The 27,062-nt window shown below is 40.9% G+C and overlaps 1 protein-coding gene across 1 annotated transcript in view; it reads left to right on the top strand.

Annotated features, from left to right (window-relative positions):
- Window positions 1-27,062, top strand: part of RALBP1 (ralA binding protein 1) — an 80,845-nt gene that overhangs the window by 30,988 nt on the left and 22,795 nt on the right. Inside the window, exons 2-3 of the mRNA XM_004460491.5 lie at window positions 19,369-19,664; window positions 21,969-22,427. Of these exons, the coding sequence (XP_004460548.2) occupies window positions 19,421-19,664; window positions 21,969-22,427 (703 nt within the window). The 5' untranslated portion in view covers window positions 19,369-19,420. The remainder of the gene's footprint in view (window positions 1-19,368; window positions 19,665-21,968; window positions 22,428-27,062) is intronic.

Below are 27,062 nucleotides of genomic sequence, written 5' to 3'. Positions count from 1 at the left end.
TCAGGATGTTTTATCTGTTATTGAAAGTGGATAATAAAGTTTCCTACTATTAATGTAGAACTATCAATTTCTTCCTTCAAATCTGTCATTATTCGCTTCATAAATTTTGGGTCTCTGTTGATAGGTGCATGTATGTTTATAATTGCTATGTCTTCTTGTTGAGTTGTGACCTCTTTATCAGTATAGCATGATCATGATTGTCCCTCTTAACAGTGTCTGAGTTAAAGTTTATTTTATCTGATATTGTTTAACCTCAGCTCTATTTTCGTTACTATTGAATGATATGTTGTTTTTTTCCCCCCATCCTTTCACTTTGAACTTACTCATGTCTTTGAAATTAATGTGAGTCTCTTTTAAATAACATATAGTTGGGTCATACTTTTTTATCCGTTCAACCAATCTCTGCTCTTTGGAAAGTGTAATTCCTTCACACTTAAAGTCATATTGATAATGTAGGACTTTCTTCTGCAATTAATCTATTTGATATTTGTAAGTCTTATACTTGCCCTCTGCTAATGCCTACTTACATATTTTTTTATTTTTAAAATGAATACCATCTTGAAAACCTTCTCACTTCTATCTGGATATATTTGGCATGTTTTCGTTGTGGTTATCATGGTGTTAAAATTTAACATCCTAAATATATAACATCATTTGGTTTGATACCAACCTGAATTTAATAGCATTCACATACTGTTCTGTGATGGTTCGGCTAATGTGTCAACTTGGCCAGGTAATGGTGCCCAGTTGGTTGGTCAGACAAGCACTGGGCTAATTGTAATACGAGGACATTTCCTGGACTTTACTCTTCAGTGAGTTGATTGCATAGATGGCTGGTTACATCTATAATCAACTGAGGAGATTGCTTTCAGCAGTGAATGACATCTCATCCAGTCGTTGATGGCCTTAAAAGGGGTAGTGATTTTAGCATTCAGAGAGAGAATTTCCATCTCTACTTCAGAGAGCCAGCGTCTCCCAGTCTCCTGGGGGAACTCATCAAAGACCTTCATTGGAGACCCTGGTTTGCAGCCTGTGCTCAGGATTTGAACTACCCAATGGTCACGTGAGATAGTTTTATAAAATCTCATATTATTTACAGATATCTCCTGTCAGTTCTCTTTCACTAGAGAACCCTGATTAACACAGCTTGGTACAGGAAGTGGTTCTTGAGAAACAGAACCTTAAAAATGGCATTTCTGAATTAGTTCTGGGATTTTTGCATTTGACTCTCTGATTAGATTCAAGGGCATTAATGATTCTGTTTCAAACAATCACAGGACCACTGACAGTCCATAGCATGAGTTGGCAATAGAGTTACACAAAATATCACCCCAGGATACAATTACTTTCATGTTTATAAGAAGCAAGAAACTGGGTGAGAGTGTTTTGTGGAATTAAAAGGTACAATGATGTTGGCTGACTGTTGCTAAATACTCTGGATACAGTTACAAATAAAGGGATAAGCCGAAGGCTTCAAATTTGCAATTTAAGCACTGCATGAATGACAGGAAAGTTTCTGTGTGTGCTCTGAAAGAAAGTCTTGTTTTGCACAGCTGCAGACTTGAGATCTCTGAAAACCAAACTCAGAGTGTCACTGAGTAGCAGAGTTACCCCAGAGAGTGCAGACCTCCTCTCTGTCCTAAAGAAACCATCACCCAAACTCTACCCTGCCCCAAGGAATCTGTCATCCAACCCCCATCTGAACAGATGAATTCGCTCTCACCATATGAAACTGCAAGGGAATGAATGCTCCGAGGTAAAAGCTTGCAAGACACTTTTAATTCTTCTCTTTACCTCCACCCCATCCCCAACACCCCTTGACCTATAACTAGACTAAAGTCATAACAAGCCACCAAAGGTGAAGTACACAGTGTGTGACCCATGAGGAAGTATGCTGTATTCTAAAAGAACTGCATGAGTTTTTCAATTCTTATAGACAAATCAGGGGAATATGTGTGGAATGGATATTGAGGGTTTGGGATGATGGTGGTGGTAATATAAAGTTGGATCAGGCTGAATTGATTGATATGGGCCCATTAAGCAGAGATTCTAGATTCAGTTTTGTTGCTCAAGGGATTAGAAAGGGCTCTAACAGTTTGTTTGGGTGACTGGCTGAAATTAGGACCAAAAGATGGCCTACAGTGTCTGAGGTTGAGATGCCCGGTTTCCCGTGGTATACTACAGATGAGGGATCCTAAGGCTTAGAGAGAATGGAAACTAGAGTGAATTCTCTGTTTAAGACCTGCCCACTCACCCCAGGAATGTTCAGAGGACTCACCTTTAACTAGGACTGTGAGGAATACATTTGTGAGACTAACTTTGTCTTCCCAGAAGGGCTCTCTGCTCTTCTCTGTAGGTCAGATATTACTGTGAGAGCTGCGGTCATGGAGCTTGAATCCTTCAACACATAGGCACGATCAGCTCCTGTGCTGGCAGAAGCCAGGTAGCAGCACCTGATCACCAAAAACAAGGTGGGCGTGGCTACCACAGTGAGAGGCAGACTCAAAGGAGCAATCCAAAAAGTCTGAGTCCCATAGACCTACGGTGTTGGCTAATAGATCGTGGGGTACTAGAAGTAAAATAGATGGGCAGTTACTAAATTCCTACTTTTTAAAAATTTTTATTTTTTGAGGTACCGGGGCCAGGACTTGAATCACGGACCTCATATGTGGGAAGCACTCAGCCACTGATCCACGTCGGCTCCCCTGAGTTGGGTTTTACATCTGTTTGCTTCCTGTGTGTTTGTTTGTTTTTTAGGAAGTACTGGGGACCGAACTCAGGATCTCCCATGTGGAAAGCAGGCACTCAACCACTTGAGCCACGTCTGCTCCTCCTAAATTCCTACTTAATCTGTACAAGCAGAAGAGTTCTGGATCAAGTGAATAAAACCCTAGCTTGAATTACAGAAACAGAGTCATGGGCCCCTAATCAATTCCCAGGCTTGAGACATTTACAGACACAGAACCCTTGGAGGGGAAGGCCAGGTCCCCCTGGGGAAGGATCCTGTTACACTGCCAAAAATGTATACTATTTATCGTCCTCTCAGCTTTCCACAAAGAGACCTACAGTTTTTTACCAGGGTAACTGTGCATCGGGGAAAAGGAAATGATCAGACATTTGAAAGATTATTAGACACTGGCACAGAATTGACATTAATTCCAGGAGTCCCAAAATGTTACTGTGGTCCAGCAGCCAGAGTGGTGGCTTATGGAGGTCAGGTGATCGAAGGAGCTTAGCTCAGGTCTGTCTCATCCCTGGATCCATTCTGTGGTTATTTCTCCAGTTCCAGAATGCATAATTTGAATAGACATTGGATCCTTGACTTGTGGAGTGAGGGCTATTATGATAGAAAGGTAAAGTAGAAATACTAGAACTGCCCCTACTTGGGAAAATAGTACATCAAAAGCAATACTGTATTCCTGGAGGAACTGCAGAGATCAGTGCTACCATCAAGGATTTGAACAATGCAGAAATGATGATTCCCACAACATCTCCATTTCACTCTCCTGTTTGGCCTGTGCAGAAAACATATGGGTCTTGGAGGGTGACAGTAGACTAATGTAAACTTAACCAGGTGGTGACACCAATTGTAGCTGCTGTTCCAAGTGAAGTATTATTGCTTGAGCCAATCACCTCATTCTCTGGTACCTGGTATGCAGCTATTTGTCTGGTACATGCTTTTTTCCCCCAGATGCCATTAGTAAGGACCACCAGAAACAGTTTGCTTTCAGCTGGCAAGGCCAGCAGTATACCTTCACTCTCCTGCCTCAGGTATATCAACTCTCCAGCCCTGTGTCATAATATTGTCCACAGGGACCTAGATCATTGCTCCTCCACAGGGACCTAGAATTGCTCCCTCCCACAAGACCTCACACTGGTCCATTCATTATATTAATGATATGCCGATTGGACCTGGTGAACAAGAGGTAGCAACCACTCTGGACTTATTGGTGAGGCATTTGCGTGAGAGAGGATAGGCGATAAATCCAACAAAATGACAGGATCCTTCCACCACAGTGAAATTTCTAGGTCTCCAGTAGTGTGGGGCATGTCAGAATATCCCTTCTAAAGTGAAGGATGACCTGTTGCATCTGGCCCCTCCTGTGACCAAAAAAGAGGCACAATGCTTTTTTGGTCTCTTTGGATTTTGGAGACAACGTATTCCTCATTTGAGTTTGCTACTCCAGCCCATTAACCAAGTGACCAGAAAAACTGCTAGTTTTGAGTGGGGACCAGAACAAGAGGAGGCTCTGTGACAGGTGCAGGCTGTGTGAGCTGCACTCCCACTTAGGCTATATGATCCAGCAGTTCCAGTAGTGCTGTAAGTGTCAGTGGCAAATAGAGATGTCGTCTGGAGTCTTTGGCAGGTCACTATAGGAGGATCACAAAACAGACCCTTAAGATTTTGGAGCATAACCCTGCTATACTCTGCAAATAACAGTTCTCCTTTTCAGAAACAGCTTTTGGCCTGCTACTGGGCCTTAGTAGAGACGAATGCTTAACCATGGGCCACCAGGTTACCATGAGACCTGAGTTGCCTGTCATAAGTTAGGTATTGTCTGATCCACCAGATCATGAAGTTGGGTGTGCACCGACATAAAGTGGAAGTGGTATACATGAGATAGGGCCTGAGCGGGTCCTGAAGGCATAAGAAAGTCACACGAGGAAGCGGCCCAGATGCCCATGGCCACCATTCCTGTCACATCTCCTTCTCTTTCCCAGGCCACAGTGTTGTAGAAGACGAGAGAGGTCCAATTATTTGTGTATAGAAAGGCTAGGACTCAGGAATGATTTTGAGAAGGAAAAATGATTTATTGATGGCCGACCAGACTCAGGAGCTTTCTGTTTCAAATTTGAGCCTCGAACAAGATTTTCAAGTTCCTTTTATACAGGGTGGGGAGTCAAATGGTGCTTTTATCAAAGAAAACTACTTTCTTTATTAGGTAAGTGTTTGCCTGAGTACCAGATAGGTTTTGAATTAACATATTGCCCACATTTCAGGTGAGCTGGAATTAGCATCTTGCCCACATTCTGTCTGGATGCAACTTGGAAGACACATTCAGTCTTATATCCTTTCTGAACATTCACAGCCCGTAGAGCCTATATCACTTAACTGGATTCCTGGAGAGTAGGTACACTTTGCTACAGAATTAGATGATTTTTGAATTTACGCGCAGGCTCTATTATATTTCCCATTTGAGGCCAAGTCCAAGTTCCCTTAAGCTTTTGCATCACCACCATCAGAGTTTCCCTGGACTGACTGGTATGTATAGAGAGTTTGCATTGCTAAATGGCCTCCCAGGACTGGCGTCGTTGCCATGGTCACCAAGGGCAGGACTGCAGCCTCTCTTACTGTCCCACACCCACAAGTCAGGACACAAAGAGACCAACAGCCTCCCACCCATAGCCCACATCAACAGCTTTGGCCTCTTGAGGAGTTAATTGCAATCGTTGGACTGAGGAAGAGAAAAGTTGGACATGATTTACAGATGGTTCTCCATGATGTGCAGTTACTGCTTGACAGTAGACAGCTGCAGCACTGCAGTCCCTTTCTGAGACACCCCTGAAGGACAGTGGTGAGGGCTAAATTCTCCCAGAGGGCAGAACTATGAGCAGTGCCCTTGGTTGTTCATTTTGCTTGGAAGGAGAAATGGCTGGAGATACGTTTGTACACTAATACATAGACAGTTGCCAGTGGTTTGGCTGGATGGTCAGGGACTTGGAATGAACATGATTGGAAAATTGGTGACAGGGAGGTCTTGGGAAGAGGTATGCGGATAGACCTTTTTGAGTGGGTGAAAAACATGAAGATATTTGTGTCCCACAAGAATGTTTGCCAGAGGGTGACTTCAGCAGAGGAAGATTTTAATAATCAAGTAAATAAGATGACATGCTCTGTGGCTAGCACTCAGCCTCTCTCCCCAGCCACTCCTGTCATTGCCGAATGGACTCATGAACAAAGTGGCCATGGAGGAGGGATGGAGGTTATGCATGGGCTCAGCAACACAGACTTCCCCTCACCTAGGCCGGTTGGCTACAGTCACTGCTGAGAGCTCAGTGTGCTAGCAGCAGAGGCCCACACTCAGCCCCTGATATGGCGCCATTCCCAAAGATGATCAGCCTGTTGCCTGGTGACAGGTCGATTACATTGGACCACTTTTATAACGGAACGGGCAATGATTTGTTCTAACTGGAATAGACACATACTCTGGATATGGGTTTGCCTTTGCTGCATGCAATACTTCCTCCAAAACTACCATCCATGGAGTTACAAATGTCTCATCCACTGCCATAGTATTCCACACAGCATTGCTTCTGATAAAGGAACCCACTTCACAGCAAATGATATGTAGGAATTGGCACATGCTCATGAATTCACTGGTCTTAAACTATGTTCCCCCATCATCCTGAAGCAGCTGGATTGATAGAATGATGGAATGGCCTTTTGAAGATTCGATTGTGGCGCCAGCTGGGTGGCAGTACGTTGCAGGGCTGCGAATGCTCTAAATCAGCATTCACTCTGTGGTGCTTTTTCTCCCATAGGCAGAATTCATGGGTCCAGGAATCAAGGGGTGGAAAGAGAGTGGCACCACTCATTATAACCCCTAGCGATCCCCTTGGAAAAAATTTTCTTCCTTTTCCTGCAAACTTAAGCTCTGCTGGTCTACACATCTTAATTCCAAAAGGAGGAGTGCTTCCACCAGGAAACACAACAGCGATTCAGTTAAACTGGAAGTTAAGACTGCCACCTGGCCACGTTGGCTTCCTTATGCCTCGAATCAACAGGCAAAGAAGGGAATGACTGTTCTTGTGGGGGTGATTGATCCTGACTATCAAATGGACATAGGACTACACCTACACAATGGAGGTGAAGAAGAGTTTTCCTGATATACAGGAAATCACCTGGGGTTTCTCTTAGTATTACCATGCCCTGTGATTAAAGTCAATGGAAAATTGCAACACCCAAATTCAGGCAGGACTAACAGTGGCCCAGAATCTTCAGGAATGAAAGTTTGGGTTGCTCCACCAGCAAAGAACCACAGCCAGCCTAGGTACTTGCTGAGGGTAAAGGGAACATGGAATGGGTAGTGGAAGCAGGTAGTGATAAACACAAACTTCAACCACATGACCAGTTACAGAAACGAGGACTGTAATGGTCATGAATATTTCTTTTTTTTTTTTTTATGTGTGATTGTATATGTACATAGAATGAATGTTTTTGCTTTCTTCCCAAATTTCCCTTTGTCATATGACATAAGTTCTATTTTCATGTTGTGGTATTTAAGGACGTCAGGTTTTATTGAATATTATCCAAACTTGCGCCCTATTCTGGAGGGATTTAGTGCATTTCTGGTTGTATGTAGGATAGTTGAGTATTGTTAGGTGAAAATGTTTCTAAGTCCCATTTATCTATTTTCTTCTTTCATTTCTTGTGCTTTGGATGTAAGGTCTAAGAAACTACCTCCTACCACAAGATCTTGAAGATGCTTTCCTACATTTTCTTCCAGTTTTATGATCCTGGCTTTTATATTTAGCTCTTTAATCTATTTTGAGTTAATTTTTATGTAAGGTGTGAGATAAGCATCATCTTTCATTCTTTTGGAAATGAATATCCAGTTCTCCCAACACCATTTGATGAGGAGACCATTCTGTTTCAGTTGAATGGGCTTGGTAGCCTTGTCCAAAACCAATTGACTGTAGATAATGAGGGTCTGTTTCTGAACTCTTGATTTGATTCCATTGATTTATTTGTGTATCGTTATGCCATTACTGTTCTGTTATGATCCCTGAAGCCTTGTTTTGTAGTAAGCTCTGATGTGAGAAGTGTGAGTCCCCTGACTTTCTATATCTTTTTAAAGATATTTTTTTGGCTATCAGGGTCTTTTTCCCTTTCAACTAAATTTGGTAATTGACTTTCATTTCTGCAAAGTAGTTTGTTAGAATTTAGGTTGGGATTGCATTGAATCTGTAAATCAATTTGGGTAAATTGGCATCTTAATGATATTTAGTCTTCCAGGACTTCTTTCATTTTTTTTAGTGATGTTTTGTAATTTTCTGAGTACAGATCCATTATATCTACAGTTAAATTTTTTCTAGATATTTGATTCTTTAGTTGCTGTTGTGAATGGAATTTTTTTCCTGATTTCCTCCTCAAGAGTGTTCATTTCTAGTGTATAGAAGCACTACTGATTCTTGCATGTTGATCTTGTATTCTGCCATTGTGCTGATCATTTATCTCTAGTAGTTTCATTGTTGATATTTGAGGGTTTTCTAAATATAGTATATGTCATCTGCAAATAGTGAAAGTTTTACTTCTTCCTTTTTAATTTGGATTCATTTCTTTTTTTTTCCTAGTTGCTCTACCTATAGTACAATGTTGAATAACAGTGGTGACAGTGGTCCTCCTTTGTTTTGTTCTTGATCTTAGAGGGAAGACCTTTGTTATTTCACCATTGGGTATCATGTTTGTTGAGGGTTTTCCATATATGCATGGTATCATGTTGAGAAAGTTTTCTTCTATTCCTATCTTTGAAGATAAGTTGCTAGATTTTGTCAAATGCCTTTTCTGTCATTAGATATCATGATTTTTCTCCTTCAATTTGTTAATGTGATGTATTACATTAATTGATTTTCTTGCATTGAACCACCCTTGCATACCTGGGATAAAACCCACTTGATCATGGTGTATAATCTTTTAATGTGCTGTTGGGTTCAATTTGCAAGTACTTTGTTGAGGATTTTTGCATCTATATTCGTTAGAGAGATTGGCCTGTAATTTTCCTTTCTTATAGTATCTTTATCTGTTGGCTTCATAGAATGAATTAGGTAGTTTTCCATACTCTTCAAATTTTCTGCAGAGTTTGAGCAGGATTGGTATTCTGCTTGAAATGATAGGTAGAATTCACTTGTGAAGCCATCTGGTCCTGGGCTTTTCTTTGCTGGGAGGTTTTTTTGTTTTGTTTTGTTTTGTCTTTAAGGTACTGGGACCAGGGATTGAACCCAGGACCTCAAATGTGTGAGGCCAGCATTCAATAGCTGAGCCACATTGGCTCCCCTGTGTTGGCTCCCTTCTCTGCTTGCTTGTTGTTTGTTTGTTTGTTTTCTTTAGGAGGCACTGGGAACTGAACCCGGGACCCACAAGGGAGGTTGGTTCTCAACTGCTTGAGCAACATCTACTGTGTTGGGAGGTTCCCTTCCCTACCCTGAGATGGCTCTGTTTGCTTGTTGTTTGTGCTTGTTGTCTGCTCGTTGTTTTTCCTCATTGTCTGTTTGTTTTGTTTTGTGTTTTTAGGAGGCCCTGGTGTTGGGATTAATGACTCAATCTCTTTACTTGTGATTGGTTTGTTGAGGTCCTCTATTTGTTCTTGCATCAATGTGGGTAGTTTGTGTGCTTGTTGTGTCAATTATAATGTCAAACTTCTTGTTTTTTATTTTATTTCCTTGTGTGTTCTCTCCTTTTGTCAGTTTTGTGGACTTTTTCAAAGAACAACTTAGTTGATTCTCTTTTTTTGTCCTCAATTTCATCTATCCACCAATCCATCCATCTCCATCCATCTTAGGAGATACCCAAGATTGAACTGGGACCTCCTACATGTGAAGCAGGCATTCAGTCACTGATCAGTACCCACTCTATGTCAATTTCATTTATTTTTGCTCTAATCTTTATTTCTTTCCTTCTGTTTGCTTTGGGATTAGTTTACTGTACTTTTTCTAGTTCCTCCAGGTGTGCAGTTAGGTCTTCAATTTTAGTTCTTTCTTCTTGCCTTTTTTTTTTTTTAAATTTATTTATTTCCCCATCCCTTTTGTTTGTACTCACTATCTGCTCGTCTTCTTTTTATGAGGCACTGGGACCTCCCATGTGGGAGGGAGGAGGCTTATCACTTGAACCACCTCTGCTTCCTGCTTGTTGTGTCTCCTCATTGTGTCTCTGCATTGTTTCTGCTTGTCACATCAATTCACTATGTCAGCTTTCTGTCTTGCTTGTCTTCCTTAGAAGGCACTGGGAACCAAACCCAGGACCTCCCTTGTGGTAGGCAGGCAAAAACCAACTGCTTGAGTCACATCTGCTTCTCTCTTCTTTTTTTAAAAAAAGATTTATTTATTTATTTCTCTTCCCCCTCCCCCCCCCCAGTTGTCTGCCCTCTGTGTCCATTCACTCTGTGTTCTTCTGTGACCGCTTCTATCCTTACCAGCAGCACAGAAATCTGCATTTCTTTTTGTTGCATCATCTTGTTGTGTCAGCTCTATGTGTGTGCGGCACTGTTCTTGGGCAGGCTGCACTTCCTTTCATGCTGGGTGGCTCTCCTTACGGGGTGCACTCCTTGCTCATGGGGCTCCCCTACGCAGGGGACACCCCTGTGTGGCATGGCACTCCTTGTGCACATCAGCACTGCGCATGGGCCAGCTCTACACGGGTCAAGGAGACCCGGGGTTTGAACCGCGGACCTTCCATGTGGTAGGCAGACGCCCTATCCATTGGGCCAAGTCCGCTTCCCATTCTTCTTTTAATGTAGGCATTGAGGGTTATAGATTACTTTCTCAGCATTGTTCACTGCGTCCCATAGGTTTTGATATGTTATGTTCTTCTTTTCATTCTTTTTGAGATATTTATTGATTTCTCTTACAATTTCATCCTTGATGCAGTGATTGTTTAAGAGTGTGTTGTTTAACCTCCATAAATTTGTGAATTTTCCCTTCCGACTGTTATTGATTTCTAGATTCATTCCACAATCAGTGAAAGTGCTTTTATAATTTCAGTCTTTTGATATTTATTGAGACCTGTTTTGTGACCCAGCATATGGTCTTTTCTGGAGAAAGAGATATGAGCATTTGAGAAGAATGTATATCCTGCAGTCTTAAGGTGCAATGATCTAAGTATGTCTGTTAGGTCTAATTCATTTATCATGTTATTCAAACTCTCTGTTTTCTTCTTGATCCTCTGTCTAAATGTTCTATCCATTGACACAAGTGGTATATTGAAGTCTTCAACTGTTATTGTAGAGATGTCTGTATTTCTCCCCTCTTATGTGTTTTCAGGCACCCTAGTTAGGTGCATAAATATTTATTATTGTCGTTTCTTTTTTGTGAATTGCCCCTTTTATTAGTATATTATATCCATGTTTTATAATAGTTTTGTACTTAAAATCTATTTTGTCTGATATAGTGTAGCTACTCCAGCACTTTTGGTTACCGTTTGCATGAAATATCTTTTCCAACCTTTCACTTTGAGCCTAAGGTGAGTCTCTTGTAGACAGCATAGATGGCTTATTTTTTTTATCCATTCTGCCAGTTTGTGTCTTGTTTGGCATGGTAAGTCCATTAACATTCATTGTTATTGCTGTAAAGGTATTACTTACTGTGACCATTTTTTCCTTTGGCTTTCCTATGTCATATCTTACTATTGTCTGTCTTTTTAGCCTTTTAGTTATCCTAATAATCTTAATTTCTACACTCTTCTCCAAGCCTCTCTCTCCTAACTTTTCCTTTCAGGCTGTAGCACTCCCTTTAATATCTCTTGTAAAACTAGTCTCTTAGTGACCAAAACTCTCGGTTTGTATTTATCTGTGAAAACTTTACATACATCCTCATTTTTTCGCACAGTTTTGCTGGATAAAGATTTCTGGTAGTTTTTTTCTTTCAGTGTCTTAAATACATCATACTACTGCCTTTCAGATGAGAAATTGGTACTTGGTTTTTTGTTTGTTAGTTTAAAAAAATTTTTTTTAGAATTATTTATTTCTCTCCCCTCCCCACCCCCAGTTTCTGCTATCTGTGTACATTCACTGTGTGCTCTTCTGTGACCGCTTCTATCCTTATCAGTGGCACCGGGAATCTGTGTTAATTTTTGTTGCGTCATCTTGTCGAACCATGGACCTGCCATGTGGTAGATAGACGCCCTATCCACTGGGCCAAGTCCGCTTCCTGGTACTTGGTTTTGTTGAGTGTCCCTTATATGTGAGGAATTGCTTTTCTCTTGCTATTTTCAGAATTTTCTCTTTATCTCTGGCATTTGACTTTCTGAATAGTAGGTATCTCAGAGTGTATCTGCTTGGATTTATTCTGTTTGAAGTATGTTGTCTGTCTTATATATTAATATTTATGTCTTTCATAAGGGTTGGGAAATTTTCAGCCATTATTTCCTCAAATATTCTTTCCGCTCCTTTTTTAGTCTCTTCTTCCAGGACACCTATAATGCATATGTTTGTGAGTTTTGCACTGTCACTTAATTCTCCAAAAGCCTGTTTAATTTTTTCCGTTCTTTTTTTCTGTCTTTTAAGGTTCAGATGCTCTGTCTTTTAATTCACTTACTTGTTCTTCTGCCATTACAAAGCTGTTGTTGTATACCTCTAATGTATTTTTTCCTATCTGGTATGTCATTGCCTTTTTGGTGCATTGTTTTGCCACATGAGGGCCTTGTGCCTTACCGCGCCTGTCTGGGATGCCTTTTTTCTACTTTTTTTCTTTTTTATTACGAGGTCCCAGGGATCAAACCTGAGTCCTCTATATTGTAAACGGGAGCTCAGCTGCTTCCCTCTTCTAATGTATTTTTAATCTCATCAATTGTCTTTCATTTCCATAAGATCTTTTACTTTTTTTGTGACCTTTCAGATTCTTCTTTTTGCTTACCGAGTGTCTTAATATTCTTTATCTCTTTAGTCATATATTCCTTCAATTCCTTGAAATGATTTAGGAGATATTTATGTGAGCATCATTGATTAGTTGTTTTAAATCCTGTGTCTTGGCAGGACTTTTGTTTCTTTGGCTGGGCCATATCTTCCTGTTTCTTAGTACATCTTGTAAGTTTATGCTGATGTCTAGGCATCTGATTATGTTGGTGAGTTTATTCTGCTGGTCAGTTTCTCTCACTGCTTAGATTGTACTGTTGAGTGATTTTGTTTCACCTCCTTCTCTGATTTATTCTAAATCTTTCAAATTGCCCTGCTTAAGTTATCAAAGCACAGACTCAACTTGTACACATGCAGCATAGCATTTGGCCATACTCAGAAGGAATCCATGCCAATTTCTGGAGCATAGTCTTCTTGTCTCTACTGCCCTGCCCCACATTTCCAGCTGCTTCAGCAGCCATGTAGTTCATCTCTCTGCCCAGTGAGACAGCTGTTCTGGGCTCTACCTCCTGGGGCTGTTAGTTTGGAAAGAGCCCCCAGATAGAAAGCCAGAATGAAAGTAAAACTGACCTTTTGTATTTTCATTGTCTTTATTGTTTTGTTTGCTTTTCATTTCTCTTTTTCCTGCTTCTCATGAGTTTCTTGAACGTGTTTTAAGAGTTTCATTTTAATTTATATAGTGCTTTTGAGTTTGTTTGAAATAGTTTTTAGTGTATTTCATTATATATTCATAATTTAGCACAGTGTATACGGGTGTTGCATTTTACCAGTTCAAGTGAAATATAGAAGCTTGACCTTCTTTTTCATCTTTTTGTCCTCCCCCATTCATAACATAATTATATTATTATAAATATCTCTTCTACATAATTTAGAACCACATCAGACAGTGTTAAACATTTTGTTTCAGTCATCAACATAATTTACAAAACTCAGGAGAAGGAAAAGACTCTTGTATTTACCTATATTTTTGCTTATGTTCTTTCTTCCTTCCTAATGTACTGAAAGTCCTTCTTTCATCATTTCTATTTAGAGAATTTCCTGTAGCCATTTTTTTTTTAGGATAGGTCTGCTATTCTCTTTTCCTTCATCTGAGAATGTCTTGATTTCTTCTTCATTCCTGAGGGATATCTGTACTGGATATTGGATTCCATTTGGCTCTTCTTTATATCTTCTGCTGCTTTGCTGAGATTTTTATTTCTTGGTTGAGACTTCATAGTTTTCATTTATTTCAAGCATGGCCATAATTGCATAAAGGTTTGTTAGATAATTTTAGCATCTCATCTCGATTTTGACATCTGTTGGTTTTCTTTTTTCATTTGCCCTGAGATGTTCTAGGTTCTTGGTATGACAAGTGATTTTTTTATGGGAATGTGGACGTTTTTGTTGTAGATTCTGAGACTCTGGGTCTTATTTAAACCTTCTGTTTTAGCTGGCTTTCTCTGGCACCAGTCTGGCAGGGGAAGGGGAGGTGTTCCCGCCTTACTACCAGGTAGGACCGCAAGTCCAAGTCCCTCATTCAGCTTCTGGTTATGCCCAAAGGGGATGCAGTTCCTATTACTTTTGAGTGGGGGTGGGAGTTTTGGCTCCCCGTGTGGTCTCCACTGACACTGCCATGAGGGCAGCCTCGTTACCACTGGGGTGATGGTGAAAATTTTGACTCTCCACTGGACCTCCTCAGATACCACCTCAGCAGGAAAGGGGACGGCTGCTCATTACTTCCAGTTGGGGGTGGAAGTCTAGTTTCCCTGTATGGTCTTCACTGACAGCTCTGGTGGAGGGAGCAGGTAGACTTGTTAGCAGGTGACAGGTATGAAAGTCCCAGCTCCCTACTTGCCTGTCTGACACCACCTCTGGGGAGTTTTGGGCCAGCTCATTTACAGCCCTTGTGAGAGTGGACATCGAGGCTGGTCACTTGGCCATTGTTGGCATAGGTGGAGGTGGGGCCACACGTTTTTCTGTAGTGTTTGCCTGAAGTGGGTGGTTATTGTCTTAAGTTAAGCCCCTTTCCTGGTTTTTTGGCTACAGAGAGCAGGCTTTAGTTGAGGCCAATTTTGTCTCCGCCCATTAGGATATCTGGGTTGGAGCAGGGCTCAGCCCCAAGTCTGATGTAAGAGGCAAAAAGCACTCAACACCATGCCATTTCTTGGTTCCCAGGGTTCCTAACCGGCTTGCTGCCTCCTCTGCACCTTTCTTAGTCTTCTTGTGTTTGTTTTACATCTGCTGTCCAGGATTTTTAGCGGTGCATTTCATGAGAAATAGGGAAAAGTATGTCTGTTCCGTCTTTCTGGAAGCAGAAGTGCCCTCCAATGGCTTTTTGAAGCAATATATAGAATTAAATTCAAAATAAGCATAGTTCTTAATTATTTATCTGATGAATATTAGGAAAAAACATTTGAAGTGTTAGTCCTTGCTCAAATCTTTAAAAATTCAAAGCTCTTCTCCTCTTGCCTCAGAAATAGGCATTTCTAATTTTTGTTGCTTGTTTTATCTTCTTATGTTTGGCTACTTATACTTAAATTTACCACGGGCCATTTGAAGTCTTTCTGCCATTTTGTTGAAGTTGCAGCTTGGCTGTAGTTCCCTAGTGGCTAAACAGTGTGTGCTAATGCAAACACATTGGTCTCCCTTTTAAGCCATCATTCAGACCTTCATTCCTTCAGGTCTGCCCCTACCTGCTTCCACTGCTTCTAATCATTCCCAACTGTAGGTGAATCAAATCAATGATTTCTTTAGAGAAGTTTTTACAAGATAACCAATTATGTCCTTTATAAGCAAAACTTTTTTCTTGTCTTCATCAATCTAACGCAGAAGAACTACCATACTGAAGTAGGAAACCCCAGTGAACTCAGCTGTAACTTACAGGTTGCTATGGGAACACAGGAGCGGGAAGGATCAAAATCTTTCTGGGATTTTGCTGCCAGTTTTTTTTTATTTCTGCCCTTACTCTTTTCCTAGCCCCAGTTTTATCACTTCCTGGTTTGGAATTGGTGGTGATGTCCACATCAAGTCTGAACGCCTCAGATTGCCATTTAGTTGGCTGGCCCCACCTTGTCTCTTTAATGATAATGTTCTCTTGCCTCCTTCGCAGGAACTGCTCTGGTTAGACCAGACTTCTGGCCATTCTCATAAGCCCTGGGTATTTCTGCTTGTGTCTGCTGTTTCTCCTGGCTAAATGTGCCTTCTTTTTTGTATGCACACATAAAGGGCAGTTTAATGGGAACAAAATGTGTTTTGAGTCAAACAGTTCCCACTTTTACTTGTTACTTATGTGATTTAGTGTAAGTTACTTAAGCTCTCTGAGCCTTCATTTCCCTTATTTACAAACATGGAAAAATACTACTTTTCTCACAGGGGTGTAATAATGTGTGAAAGTTCTGAAGCCACAGGAGCTCAAATAAAATTTGGGTTTCCTTTCTTTGTTTCCTTAATTAAATTTAAGGCTAAGAGCAAGGATCATTCCTTCTCATCCACAGTGTACAACATGTTTTTGGAATCTAGAAGATACTAATTAATTTATTAAATAAGCATTTGAGTACTACTCACTGTGTGCTACATGCTGTGTTAAATGCTGGAGTTCACAGTTTATTGGGCAAGGCAGATGTGGATAGAATCATTAAATAAAATTAAAATACAATATTGCAGTGATCAGAATATTCTGGGCACACAGAAAAGGAATTTATACTGAATGCGGTGGGTCATGAGGTTGAATTCCTGGAGAAAGTTGCTTGTATTTGATTTTTTATGTGTGATAGTTTTATTGAGGTATAATTTACATGCCGTAAAATTCACCTTTGTGATTGATTCAGGGATTTTTAGTAAATTTACAGAGTTGTGCAACCATCACCACAATTTAAATCTAGAACATTTATAACCCCAGAAAGATTCCTTGTACCCATTTGTGGGCTTAATTTTTGTTGTTTTTTTTTAAAGATTTATTTATCCCCCACCGCTTTCGTATCCATTTGCTGTGTGTTATTCTGTGTCTGCTTGTATTCTCATTGGGTGGCTCTGGGAACCGATCCCGGGACCTTCCGGAATGGGAGAGAGGCGATCATTCTCTTGCACCTCCTCAGCTCTCTGGTCTGCTACGTCTCTTATTGTCTCTCCTCTGTGTCTCTTTGTTGCATCATCTTGCTGTACCAACTGTCTGTGTGGGCCCACACTCCTGTGTGGGGCAGCACTCCCGCATGGGCTGGTGCTCCGTGTGGGCCAGCTTGCCTTCATCATGCGGCCCTGGGCATTAAACCCTGGACCTCTATATGGTAGACAGGAGCCCAACTGCTTGAGCCACATGCATTTCCCTGCAGGCTTAATATTAAAGGATGAGTATGAATTAGCTATGCAAGAATATGGAAGGGCCAGATTCCAGGGAGTGAAGACAGCACGGGCAAAGGCAGGGAAGCATAAAGTAAACTAGTATCTGTGGGAATATGTTCACAAACAACTTTTATTTCTTGAGTGTAAAGTTATGTTCCTTCCCTGCAAGTTGTGCTTTGGCTTCCTGGGTCTTTGGAGCTCAGCTTCCTCATCTGTACTGTAAAACTGTTACATGGATTGAACTGGAGTACCCTCCAAACACACCATCCTGTGACTGTCAAACTTAAGATACCTTCCATTAAAAACAGAATGCCCCTTTTATGAGAAACAATGGTTAAGGTCCATCAAGGGAAACAGAATTATAGTGATGCTTATAGAAACTGTAATGGAACTTTTTTCTGTTTTTAATGTTTCTCCTGATAATATAAGCAATAATGCATGTTGGGTAGACAATGTATAAAAATAAACTAAAAAGAAAATTTACATCACCCATAATGGTACACTTCAGAGATAATCATTATTAATGTTCTCTTCTCATTTTAATGCATGTGTTTAAAATTTTTGTATGACTAAATAAAATAGCTTTTCCCCACACTGTTAAATATTTGTCAAAAACAGGATTTTTAATGTTGCTTAATTTTTATGAGATTTAAAAGAACATGTCTTGTTATTTTTTAAATGATAGAAGTTATGTATGGACTTGGTAAAATTCATACTTGTAGAAGGGGTAAGATGAAAAATTTTAAAATCTTCCCCTCCCCTTTTACTACTTCCAAGAGCTAATGATGGTTTACTGTTTCCTATATGCCTTTATAAATTATGTGTGTGGCATTCTAATTATTAACTCTGAGTTTACACAATGTATTTAGTTCATAATAGAGCAAACCTATGGTTTCTGTCCTTTTGTGTCTGGCCTGCTCTACTCAACATAATGTCCTCCAGGTTCATCCATGTTGTCATATGCAACACGACTTCATTTCTTCTTACAGCTGCATAATATTCCTTCGTGTGTATATACCACAGTTTATCCATTTATCAGTTGATGGACACCTGGGTTGTTTTCAACTTTTGGAAGTTTTGAAATAATGCTGCTGTGAACATCAGTGTGTGAAGTCTGTTCATGTCACTGCTCTCAAGTCTTCTGGATATATAAGTAATAATGGTATTGTCAGGTCCCATGCCAAGTCTATATTCAACTTCCTTAGGAGCTGTTAAACAATCCTCTAAGTTGCTGTACCATTCTACATTCTACCAAGAGTGAATAAGCGTTCTTATCTCTCCACATCCTCTCCAACGTCTACTGTTTTCTGACTTTAATAGTGGTCAGTCTAAAAGGTGTGAATGATATCTCATTTTAGTTTTGATTTGCTTTTCCCTAATTGCTAGTGATGTTGAACATTTTTTCATAACGCTTCTTTGCCATTTGTCTTTCTTTTTTGGACAATTGTCTTTTCAGATCTTTTGCCCATTTTTTAATTGGGTAGTTTGTCTTTTTATTGTTGACTTTTATGATCTTTTTTGAACACTTCCGACTTCTTCTGAATGTATGCCCTCAGTCAGAAGAAGAAAAAATGCAATCAAGTTTTGAACTCTTCTTTCGTTTGTCCTTTGTAGTGAGTCTGTTTGGTGCATACTGTAAGACTGAGCAACTCGGGTTGCTTTCTTTCTTTCTTGCAACTGCAGTACCAAAGGTAATCACTTTTAGTACACTTGAAGTCATAACTATCTAATTGCATACAGAATGAAACTACAGTTAACGACCTCCAGTTTGTGGATCATTAAATATATCACTTTAACTGTATTGTAAATTTTAATTATGATACTGAACAATTCACAAGTAGTTATAAAGTCTTCAGATTATTTTTCATGTTATCGTGACGTTGTGTGAACACAACTTAAAGAAAAATAATAGTTTACATTGGCGAGGACTCTAAATGGAACCCTTGGCAATGGTGTTTTTTTCCTTACCTCCATACATGGGAAGCAAGCACCCAACCACGAGCTGCAACTGCTACCCAATGAGAGTTGGTGTTTTATTTTTTGTTTTATTTTTAGGAGGTTCTGGATATTGAACATGGGACCTTATATGTGGAAAGCAGGCACTGAATCACTTGAGCTACATCTGCTCTAATCATTTTTCTTTGTAAAAGGATCTCTGTGTTTGACTTCCAGAGCTCTAGCCCCGATTTTTATTGGGCTATTTTTCTAATGCTTGAAGATCTCACAACTTTCAACTCATGAGAACTATATTGTATGATGCATGGAATGTAACTTTAGATAATAGAATGAAAAAGTATTTTTGAAGGGGTGGGTGGAGTAGGAAGAAAAACATTTTTGGTTCGTAAATGCCAGATGAGTTTGTGTGGATGGATTTGGTTGTTGGCTGGTGGTGGACGGTCTGACGCCCTTCTCCCTTTCTGCGCAGGTGTGATGGGTAGGTAACAGAGAAGACCTCAGCTCCTCACCAGGGAGTCAGAATGACCGAGTGCTTCCTGCCTCCCACCAGCAGCCCCAGTGAGCACCGCAGGGTAGAGCCCGGCAGTGGTCTGACCCGGACCCCCAGCTCTGAAGAGATCAGCCCGACTAAGTTTCCTGGATTGTACCGGACCGGCGAGCCCTCACCTCCCCATGACAGCCTCCACGAGCCTCCCGACATAGTGTCCGATGATGAGAAGGACCATGGGAAGAAAAAAGGAAAATTTAAGAAAAAGGAAAAAAGGAGTAAGTGCAGTTTTTCCTTTTATGCCTTAGTTTTTAGGTAATTTCCCATTTTAATCACCTGTTCCTCCTATTTTCTGGAAACATGTCAAATCCCAGTCTCTTGTTTGATGTTTTCTATTCTTTATTTTTTTAGGTCTCAATTTTTATATGCCAGAGTTGTATTTTATGGTCTTAATCTTTCAATTAAAAGAACAAATTTACTGAAATGGGACATGTTTTCTAGTGGAAATTTCATAGTCATTTAATTAATTAATTTTTAAAAGATTTTTAAAAAAATTTCTTTCCCCTTTCCCCCATCCCCCCAGTTGTCTGCTTTCTGTGCCCATTCACTGTGTTTTTTTTCTGTGACCACTTCTATCCTTATCAGTGGCACCAGGAATCTGTGTTTCTTTTTGTTGTGTCATCTTGCTGTGTCAGCTCTCCATGTACACAGCGCCATTCCTGGGCAGGCTGCACTTTCTTTCGCGCTGGGCAGCTCTCCTTACGGGGCGCACTCCTTGCATGTGGGGCTCCCCTACACGGGGACACCCCTGCATGGCAGGGCACTCCTTGTGCGCATCAGCACTGCACACAGGCTAGCTCCGCATGGGTCAAGGAGGCCCAGGGTTTGAACAGCGGACCTCCCATGTGGCCAAGTCCACTTCCCTTGTAGTCATTTTAAATGTACAAAAAGTAGATATTGAAATTTTTACCTTGTAAAATCTTACTTTCTTGGGTAGGTTGTGTAGGCACTTTGTTGGAGCCATGAAGCCTTAAGCAAATTCCAGGATGCATTCCATTTCTAGATCCTGTTCAGTAGGGGGATGCATTGCTTTAGCATAGTTATTTAGTATGTTAAAAGCAAATAAGGTGAGTATCTTATGTTGAGTATACCTTTATGTTAGGCTTGATGGTGTTTTTTAAGTTAATTTGGTTTTGGTGCATAGCACTCAGTGCACAAAGCCTAAATGTACAGCCTGATTGGTTATCACAAAGGGAACCTGCTTGTGTAATCACTCCAAGGCTCTGGAAATAGAACATGACCAGCACGCTGGAAGTTCCCTTTTATGCCCCTGTGACGCTCATCCTCCCGACCCTCCCAAAAGTTCTGCCTGACTTTGAGCTGTGTGTCATTGCAAGCCTAGTCCTTTTGTGCCCAGTGTCATGTTTGATGCATCCATGTTATCTCATGAGGCAGTAATTTTTTTCATATATACTGCTAGATATTTCATTGCATTAATATACTAGAACTTCCTTATTCTATTCTTGGTCATTTGGATGGTTTTGTATTTTACTATTATGACTGGTGTCCTGGAAACACTATTGACGTGACTTTGGTGTACGTTTATACAGTTCTGTTGTGTATGTGCAGGGAGTGGAGTGGCCTGTGCAGAGGTCATACTTTAGGAGATCCTGCCCATTTTCCAGAGTGCATGTACCAGTTTACTCTCCCACCGGCACTGTGGATTCTAGTTGTTTTACACCCCTGAAAGTTTGTGCCTTAGTTTTTTTTGCCATACTGGTTAATCTGGGGTTCATGGTATTTTAAGCTAGTGGGTAATTTGTGAAGCATCTTTAATCTTTATTATAAAATAGCCCATAAGGCAGCTGGCAAAGAAAATGCCACCCCCTCCTCCACCCTCCCCCCAAAAATGGTACAAAAGCAAACTACAGTAATTTCCAAAAGCTGTAAAGCAGTTGACCCTTGGTCAGTGTGAGAACCAGGGTTTCTGAGGCAGGGAAGTGGGCTGAGGGATTTTCTCATCGAAAGGTTGGGGAATTTCCTGGCTCAGTCTGTGCCACAGTCTCCAGAAAGAAGTTAACAGCGAGTGGCAGGAGTGTGAAGTGTGTTGGGGCATACCTGGTGCACACAATGTTGCACCTGTGTCCTGGTTTGAGATTACCTTAAGCTACAGGCACCAAATAGGAAAAACCTACTTTAGTTATGTTAGAGGACTTTATTCACATGATGAAGAATGCTGTTTTCTAGGAGGAATTGTTATCCTTCTGCCTTGAACCCTTCCTGTGTAGCTGTCATATTTGGTTTGCCAAAGCTCCACGCACACATATATAAAGCACAACCGGTTTTCCCACGTGCAGGTATGAGGATGGTAAAAGCAGCTCTCTGCAGGCCACCCCCCTGTGGCCAGGAGATGCCACTGCAGCCTGTGATTCGGCTGAGAGGTCTCATGACCGAGGGATTGGCCGTGCAGTGAAGCGCCAGTACCAGGAGGCACTTGTTCTTAGTTGTGTTTTTTAGAAAGCATATGGGTAGTTTGGCACTGAACAAACATGTAACTTACACACCCTCTATTTCTCCGGCAGCGGAAGGCTATGCTGCCTTTCAGGAAGACAGCTCTGGAGATGAGGCTGAAAGTCCTTCCAAATTGAAGCGGTCCAAGGGAATCCATGTCTTCAAGAAGCCCAGCTTTTCTAAAAAGAAGGAGAAAGATTTTAAAATAAAAGAGAAGCCCAAAGAAGAAAAACATAAAGAAGAAAAGCACAAAGAAGAAAAACATAAAGAGAAGAAGTCAAAAGACTTGACAGCAGCGGATGTTGTTAAACAGTGGAAGGAAAAGAAGAAAAAGAAGAAGCCAATTCAGGAGCCAGAGGTGCCTCAGGTTGATATTCCAAACCTCAAACCCATTTTTGGAATTCCTCTGGCCGACGCGGCAGAGAGGACCATGATGTACGATGGCCTTCGGCTGCCAGCTGTTTTCCGGGAGTGTGTAGATTATATCGAGAAATACGGCATGAAGTGTGAAGGCATCTACAGAGTTTCAGGTATTGGGTACATGCAGTCAGCTTTGTAGCTTATGTCGTTTTTAACTTTGTTGTTGTTGTTTTTATTTTTTGGGGGGTGGCTTATTTTTCAAAAGATTAAAAAATTCCCTTTCATTTTGCAAAGGAAGGTAGAAATTCTAACTTGTGAGGAAAATTGTGATCTTAGTCATTTTCTTGATCCTTCCAATTGAACAGAATCTTCCCCCACTGCTTTTGGTGTTTTAGCAGTCTGGGCTTCTTGATGATACTTCCTCCCATTAGGGGAATTTCTGGATGAGTTGTTCTTATTTTACAGCAGCCCAGAAAGAGACAAAGTGAAACGTGTGTTACCGGGTGGCTCTGGGTCTGGGCTTCTAGGTTCTTAGGTCACATAAAAGAATTTAAGGACACGCCATAGGGTAGGCAGGGAGTAGTTTATTAAGAAACAAGAAAATGAGAAAAGTACATGGTCTCGGGCATGGACCACGGGCGTTCCACAGAGTGAGATGCACATGTCGGGCCCCAGGTCAGAGCTTTTTAAAGTCTTTCCTCCTCCTCCTGCATAATAGTCCGGGAGGGACCCCAGCTGTTTGCTCTCCTGATTTGTTGCCCACCAGTCAGTTTCCAGAGGGCCAATGGTGAGGCTTTTTTAGGGTATCCAGGGCTCTCCCTTTTTTTTTTTCAGTTCGGCCAGTAATTAAGATAGGGAGGGAAGAGAAATGGGAGAAAATGACAAGTAGAAAAGGAAGGGGCTGAAGAGTGATAAAGAAGGCTGATTTACAGATTGAAATTCCCCATTATAGATTACAAATGCCCAGGTTTTACTTGGGTATTGATCCAAGCAGGGAAGAAGAAGCCAGAATAAGGCACAAACAGGCACCGGGACACGGCAGAGGCGAGAGAGCTGGGGCTATCCCTTAACCACAGGCGGGATTCTCATTCCAGATGGGATTCTCATGACCAGTCTCATGGTATTCCTCAGAAAGTTTCCAGGTGGTGTCTCATGGCCATGTGGTCTGCTAGGCTTCGGCCACCTTCCCCCTTTCACTATACTAACGTGGTCAACCCCCGCCCCCCGCCGAGAGTTTACACCCTTGTCTTGAAGAAGTGCTAAAGGACAGTGGTCATTCTTCTGTAGCTACTCCCTGCTGGTTAGGTTAGGGGGAGTAGACAAAGTTAAAAACTCTCCGGCTGTTTTATTGCAATTGAGAGAAGATGGGTCTGGCACCCTGGTTTGAACTGAATGAAATCCCTGCATGATTAATAAGACGTTGATTCTGGAAGAAATATACTTCTTGGAATTTTGAAGATACATGGTCCTCCTAAAGGGTAAAGAGGATGGTGGGCCCAGAAATGGGACCAGCCATGACATAATGGATCCCAAGAGTGAGAAAGGCCAGGAGCCTTCAGAGGCTACATCCTCCCAAAGGTGACGGGAAACAGCATTCTTCCATTTGTTCTTTCATGCTGTTGGTTAACTCTAGGGAGAGCTTGTGGTAGACCTTCTGGGTTTGGTATAAATTGCCAACCCCAGTTCCCACAGCAGTGGTTATGCTTAGGACAGCTAGGAGAAATACGAAGAGAGGCACTGCCCTAGATATAAACTGACAAAGACTGTATAGGCAAAAAAACAGGCATATGGCAAGCAAAATGAAGACAGCTCTTAAGAGAGCCATTCTTTTGTCTTACAGACACATTCATTAATTACTTAGAAAATGAATTACGTTTTCTAAGACTTTCAGCATGTTCAGTATGCTTCTGTATATGATCTAGAATAGATTATATTCCTCAGGCATATAGGTATAGTACTTAATACTAATCAATGCACAAGTTCCTCTTTGAGCTGCAGTTAATAGATCTAAAGCTTTGGGTTTGCAATACCATACATGTTGTATCTCCATGGGAGCGGGCTGTAATGCCAATTGTGTTGGTTTAAATTCTACTCACAGTAATCTGGTAATTATTGTTCTGTTTGTTATATCCTCCACACAGCACCCTTGACCCTAGAGAGAAGCTAGGAAGGTAGGCTCCAGTATTTCACTGGCCTAGTGTATAGCACTCTTTGGCATTATGAAGCGGAACCAGTCTGGAGGCAATATCCATTGTACATCTGGTCATATTGAGCCATCGCTGGCTGCTGCAGGAGTCTGAAACTGCAACGTACTCTCCTTCCACTTCAGAAGTTTGTTCAGAGATGTAGTAGATACTTTTATGTTTTAGGGGTCAGTGACCAAACCTAGCAAGTAACTCAAATGGAAAGGCACCATGCAGTGTACCACAGGCCTGGTGTGAATGTGCAAAGAGAGTTTGACACTGAAGTCTGTCTCAATTTTGTCTGTCTCAAACATTTCTAAACACAGTGCAGTTTATAACATACCAAGTGAACCTAACTATTTTAGTACTTTACTTTTTACTTCTACACCTTTACCATGATTATGTTAATAGGTATTTTACTTTAGCAGTACAGGAAAAACTACTTTCTCCATTATTTTATGAAAAATTGAGATTCCCAATGGAATAAAGATTATCTTCCTTTAAAACATAATTTTAATGTACAGATTGAGGTGGCCTCTGACAGATTTCCCTGTTATGAAGTTACTTTTTCTTTTAAAGATTTATTTATTTTCCCCCTTCCCTCTCTGGCCCTGCTGTTTTTGCTATCTGTGTTGTCTTCTCTTCTCATTTTCTGTCCTCTAGGATTCACCAGGATTTCATCCTGGAGACCTCTGATGGGGAGAGAGGTTCCCTGTCAATTGTGCCACCTCAGTTCCTAGATTTCTGCTGCGCTTCACCTTCACTCTCCCCTTGTCTCTCTTTTGACACATCATCATTTTGTTGCGTGACTCACTTGCGCGGGGCACTGGCTCACCGCGTGGGCACTCGCGCAGGCACTGGCTTGCCATGCAGGCACACTTTCTCTTCTTTTTCACCAGGAGGCCCCAGGGATGAAATCCAGGTCCTCTCATATGGTAGGTGGAAGCTCTATCATCTGAGCCATCTCCACTTCCCGGAAGTTACTTTTTGTTATTAATACCAACTTAGGTTTCCAGTTAATAGTGGCTTCCTGGAATTAGCCATTTAAATGCTTCACTTCAGAAGGTGCTTTTAGAAACTCCTTATAACTAACTATAACTACATAGGCTGGCTACTTCACCTTTAAATAAGTATTAAATTATAATTAGCAACCAATGAAATTTACTTTATCTTAATTTCATTAAACATGAACTTAAAATTTTCATCATCTTAAAGATTTAACATATATAATGTTAATTTATTTAATTGGCATCCTATAAACCTAGGGAGATAACATCCAAACTAAATAAAATTGAAACAATTATAGTTTATGCAAGGAATGCTCTTTTTCCTTCCTTATAGGAGGGTGAAACCTCTTTAATAAAATTCTGAAACTGTGAATAATCCTAAAAGCACACTGACTGCTAGAGTTCTGGAATATATTATAATTGTTTAATTTGTTCTAATTATAATTTAGAAAAGACCTTTCCCATAGTTTTCAAGGACTTCTCCTTTATTTACTGAAATTTGTCAGTAGGATTATTAACCACCCTTATTTTAAGACTATTAAAATATTTAAATTGGGGAATTACATAATAAACTATGATTCTTAATTCTCTGGCCTAGTAGATAAGAGTTTTATTTTTTTGTTTTTTTAAAGATTTATTTATTTATCTCCCGCCACCCCCACCCCCATTGTCTGCTCTCTGTGTCCATTTGCTGTGTGTTCTTCTGTGTCCACTTGCCTTCTCCTCAGGCAGCACTGGGGATCTGTGTCTCTCTTTGTTGCATCATCTTGCAGCATCAGCTGTGTGTGTATGGCACCACTCCTGGGTGGGCTGCGATTTCACTCTGGGTGGCTCTCCTTGCACAGGGGCCACTCTTTATGCGGGGGGCACCCTTACATTGGGGTGTCCCTGTGTGGGGTGGCACTCCCTGCCCGCAGCAGCACTGCGTGTGGGTCAGTTCACCACATGAGCCAGGAGGCCCTGGGTATTGGACCCTTGGACCTCCTACGTGGTAGGCGGACATTCTATCTTTTGAGCCCCATCCGCTTCCTGATAAGGAGTTTTAATCTGCCACACCTAGCCTTTCCTTCATAGCTCTTGCAAAGAGAAGGTCCTGGGGTCTGGGTAGATCAAAGAGCTTAAGAAAACCTTTTTCTTTTACTTGGAGTCATGAGAGAAAGCAGGGTCATTAATATCAGTGAAAGGACAGGAGATAGGGTGTCTTAAATTTACTTTCCCCTGAGCCATGTGGTACGGAGTTGTCATGAAGTAACTATAAGCAAAGGCAAACTGAGTTTAGAATTATCATCACAATAGCTGAAGCAAGGTGAAGACAGTAAGCTAGTCACAAAACAACCATAAGCAAAGATAAGTTTAGTTTACAATTACCATTACTATGGCAAGGTTTAAGTTAGACCTGAAGTACCATGAACAAAGATTAAATAAGTCTAAATTACCATTACTGTAGCAGTTCTAGGGTAAATCCACCCAGTTATAGCAATTTCAGATATTGATATTCTCCTTCTGGTGTTTTATAATATAAAGGCATCTTTATAATGATCTTAACTCCTTAACTCTTTTTTTTTTTTTTTAAGATTTATTTATTTCTCCCCCACCCCTCCATTTTCTGCCCTCT

Source organism: Dasypus novemcinctus, chromosome 16 (assembly GCF_030445035.2).
Source record: "Dasypus novemcinctus isolate mDasNov1 chromosome 16, mDasNov1.1.hap2, whole genome shotgun sequence".
NCBI classification, from domain to species: domain Eukaryota; kingdom Metazoa; phylum Chordata; class Mammalia; order Cingulata; family Dasypodidae; genus Dasypus; species Dasypus novemcinctus.
Note: the sequence above shows the minus strand (reverse complement) of the source record. Positions and strands in the feature narration are given on the sequence as shown.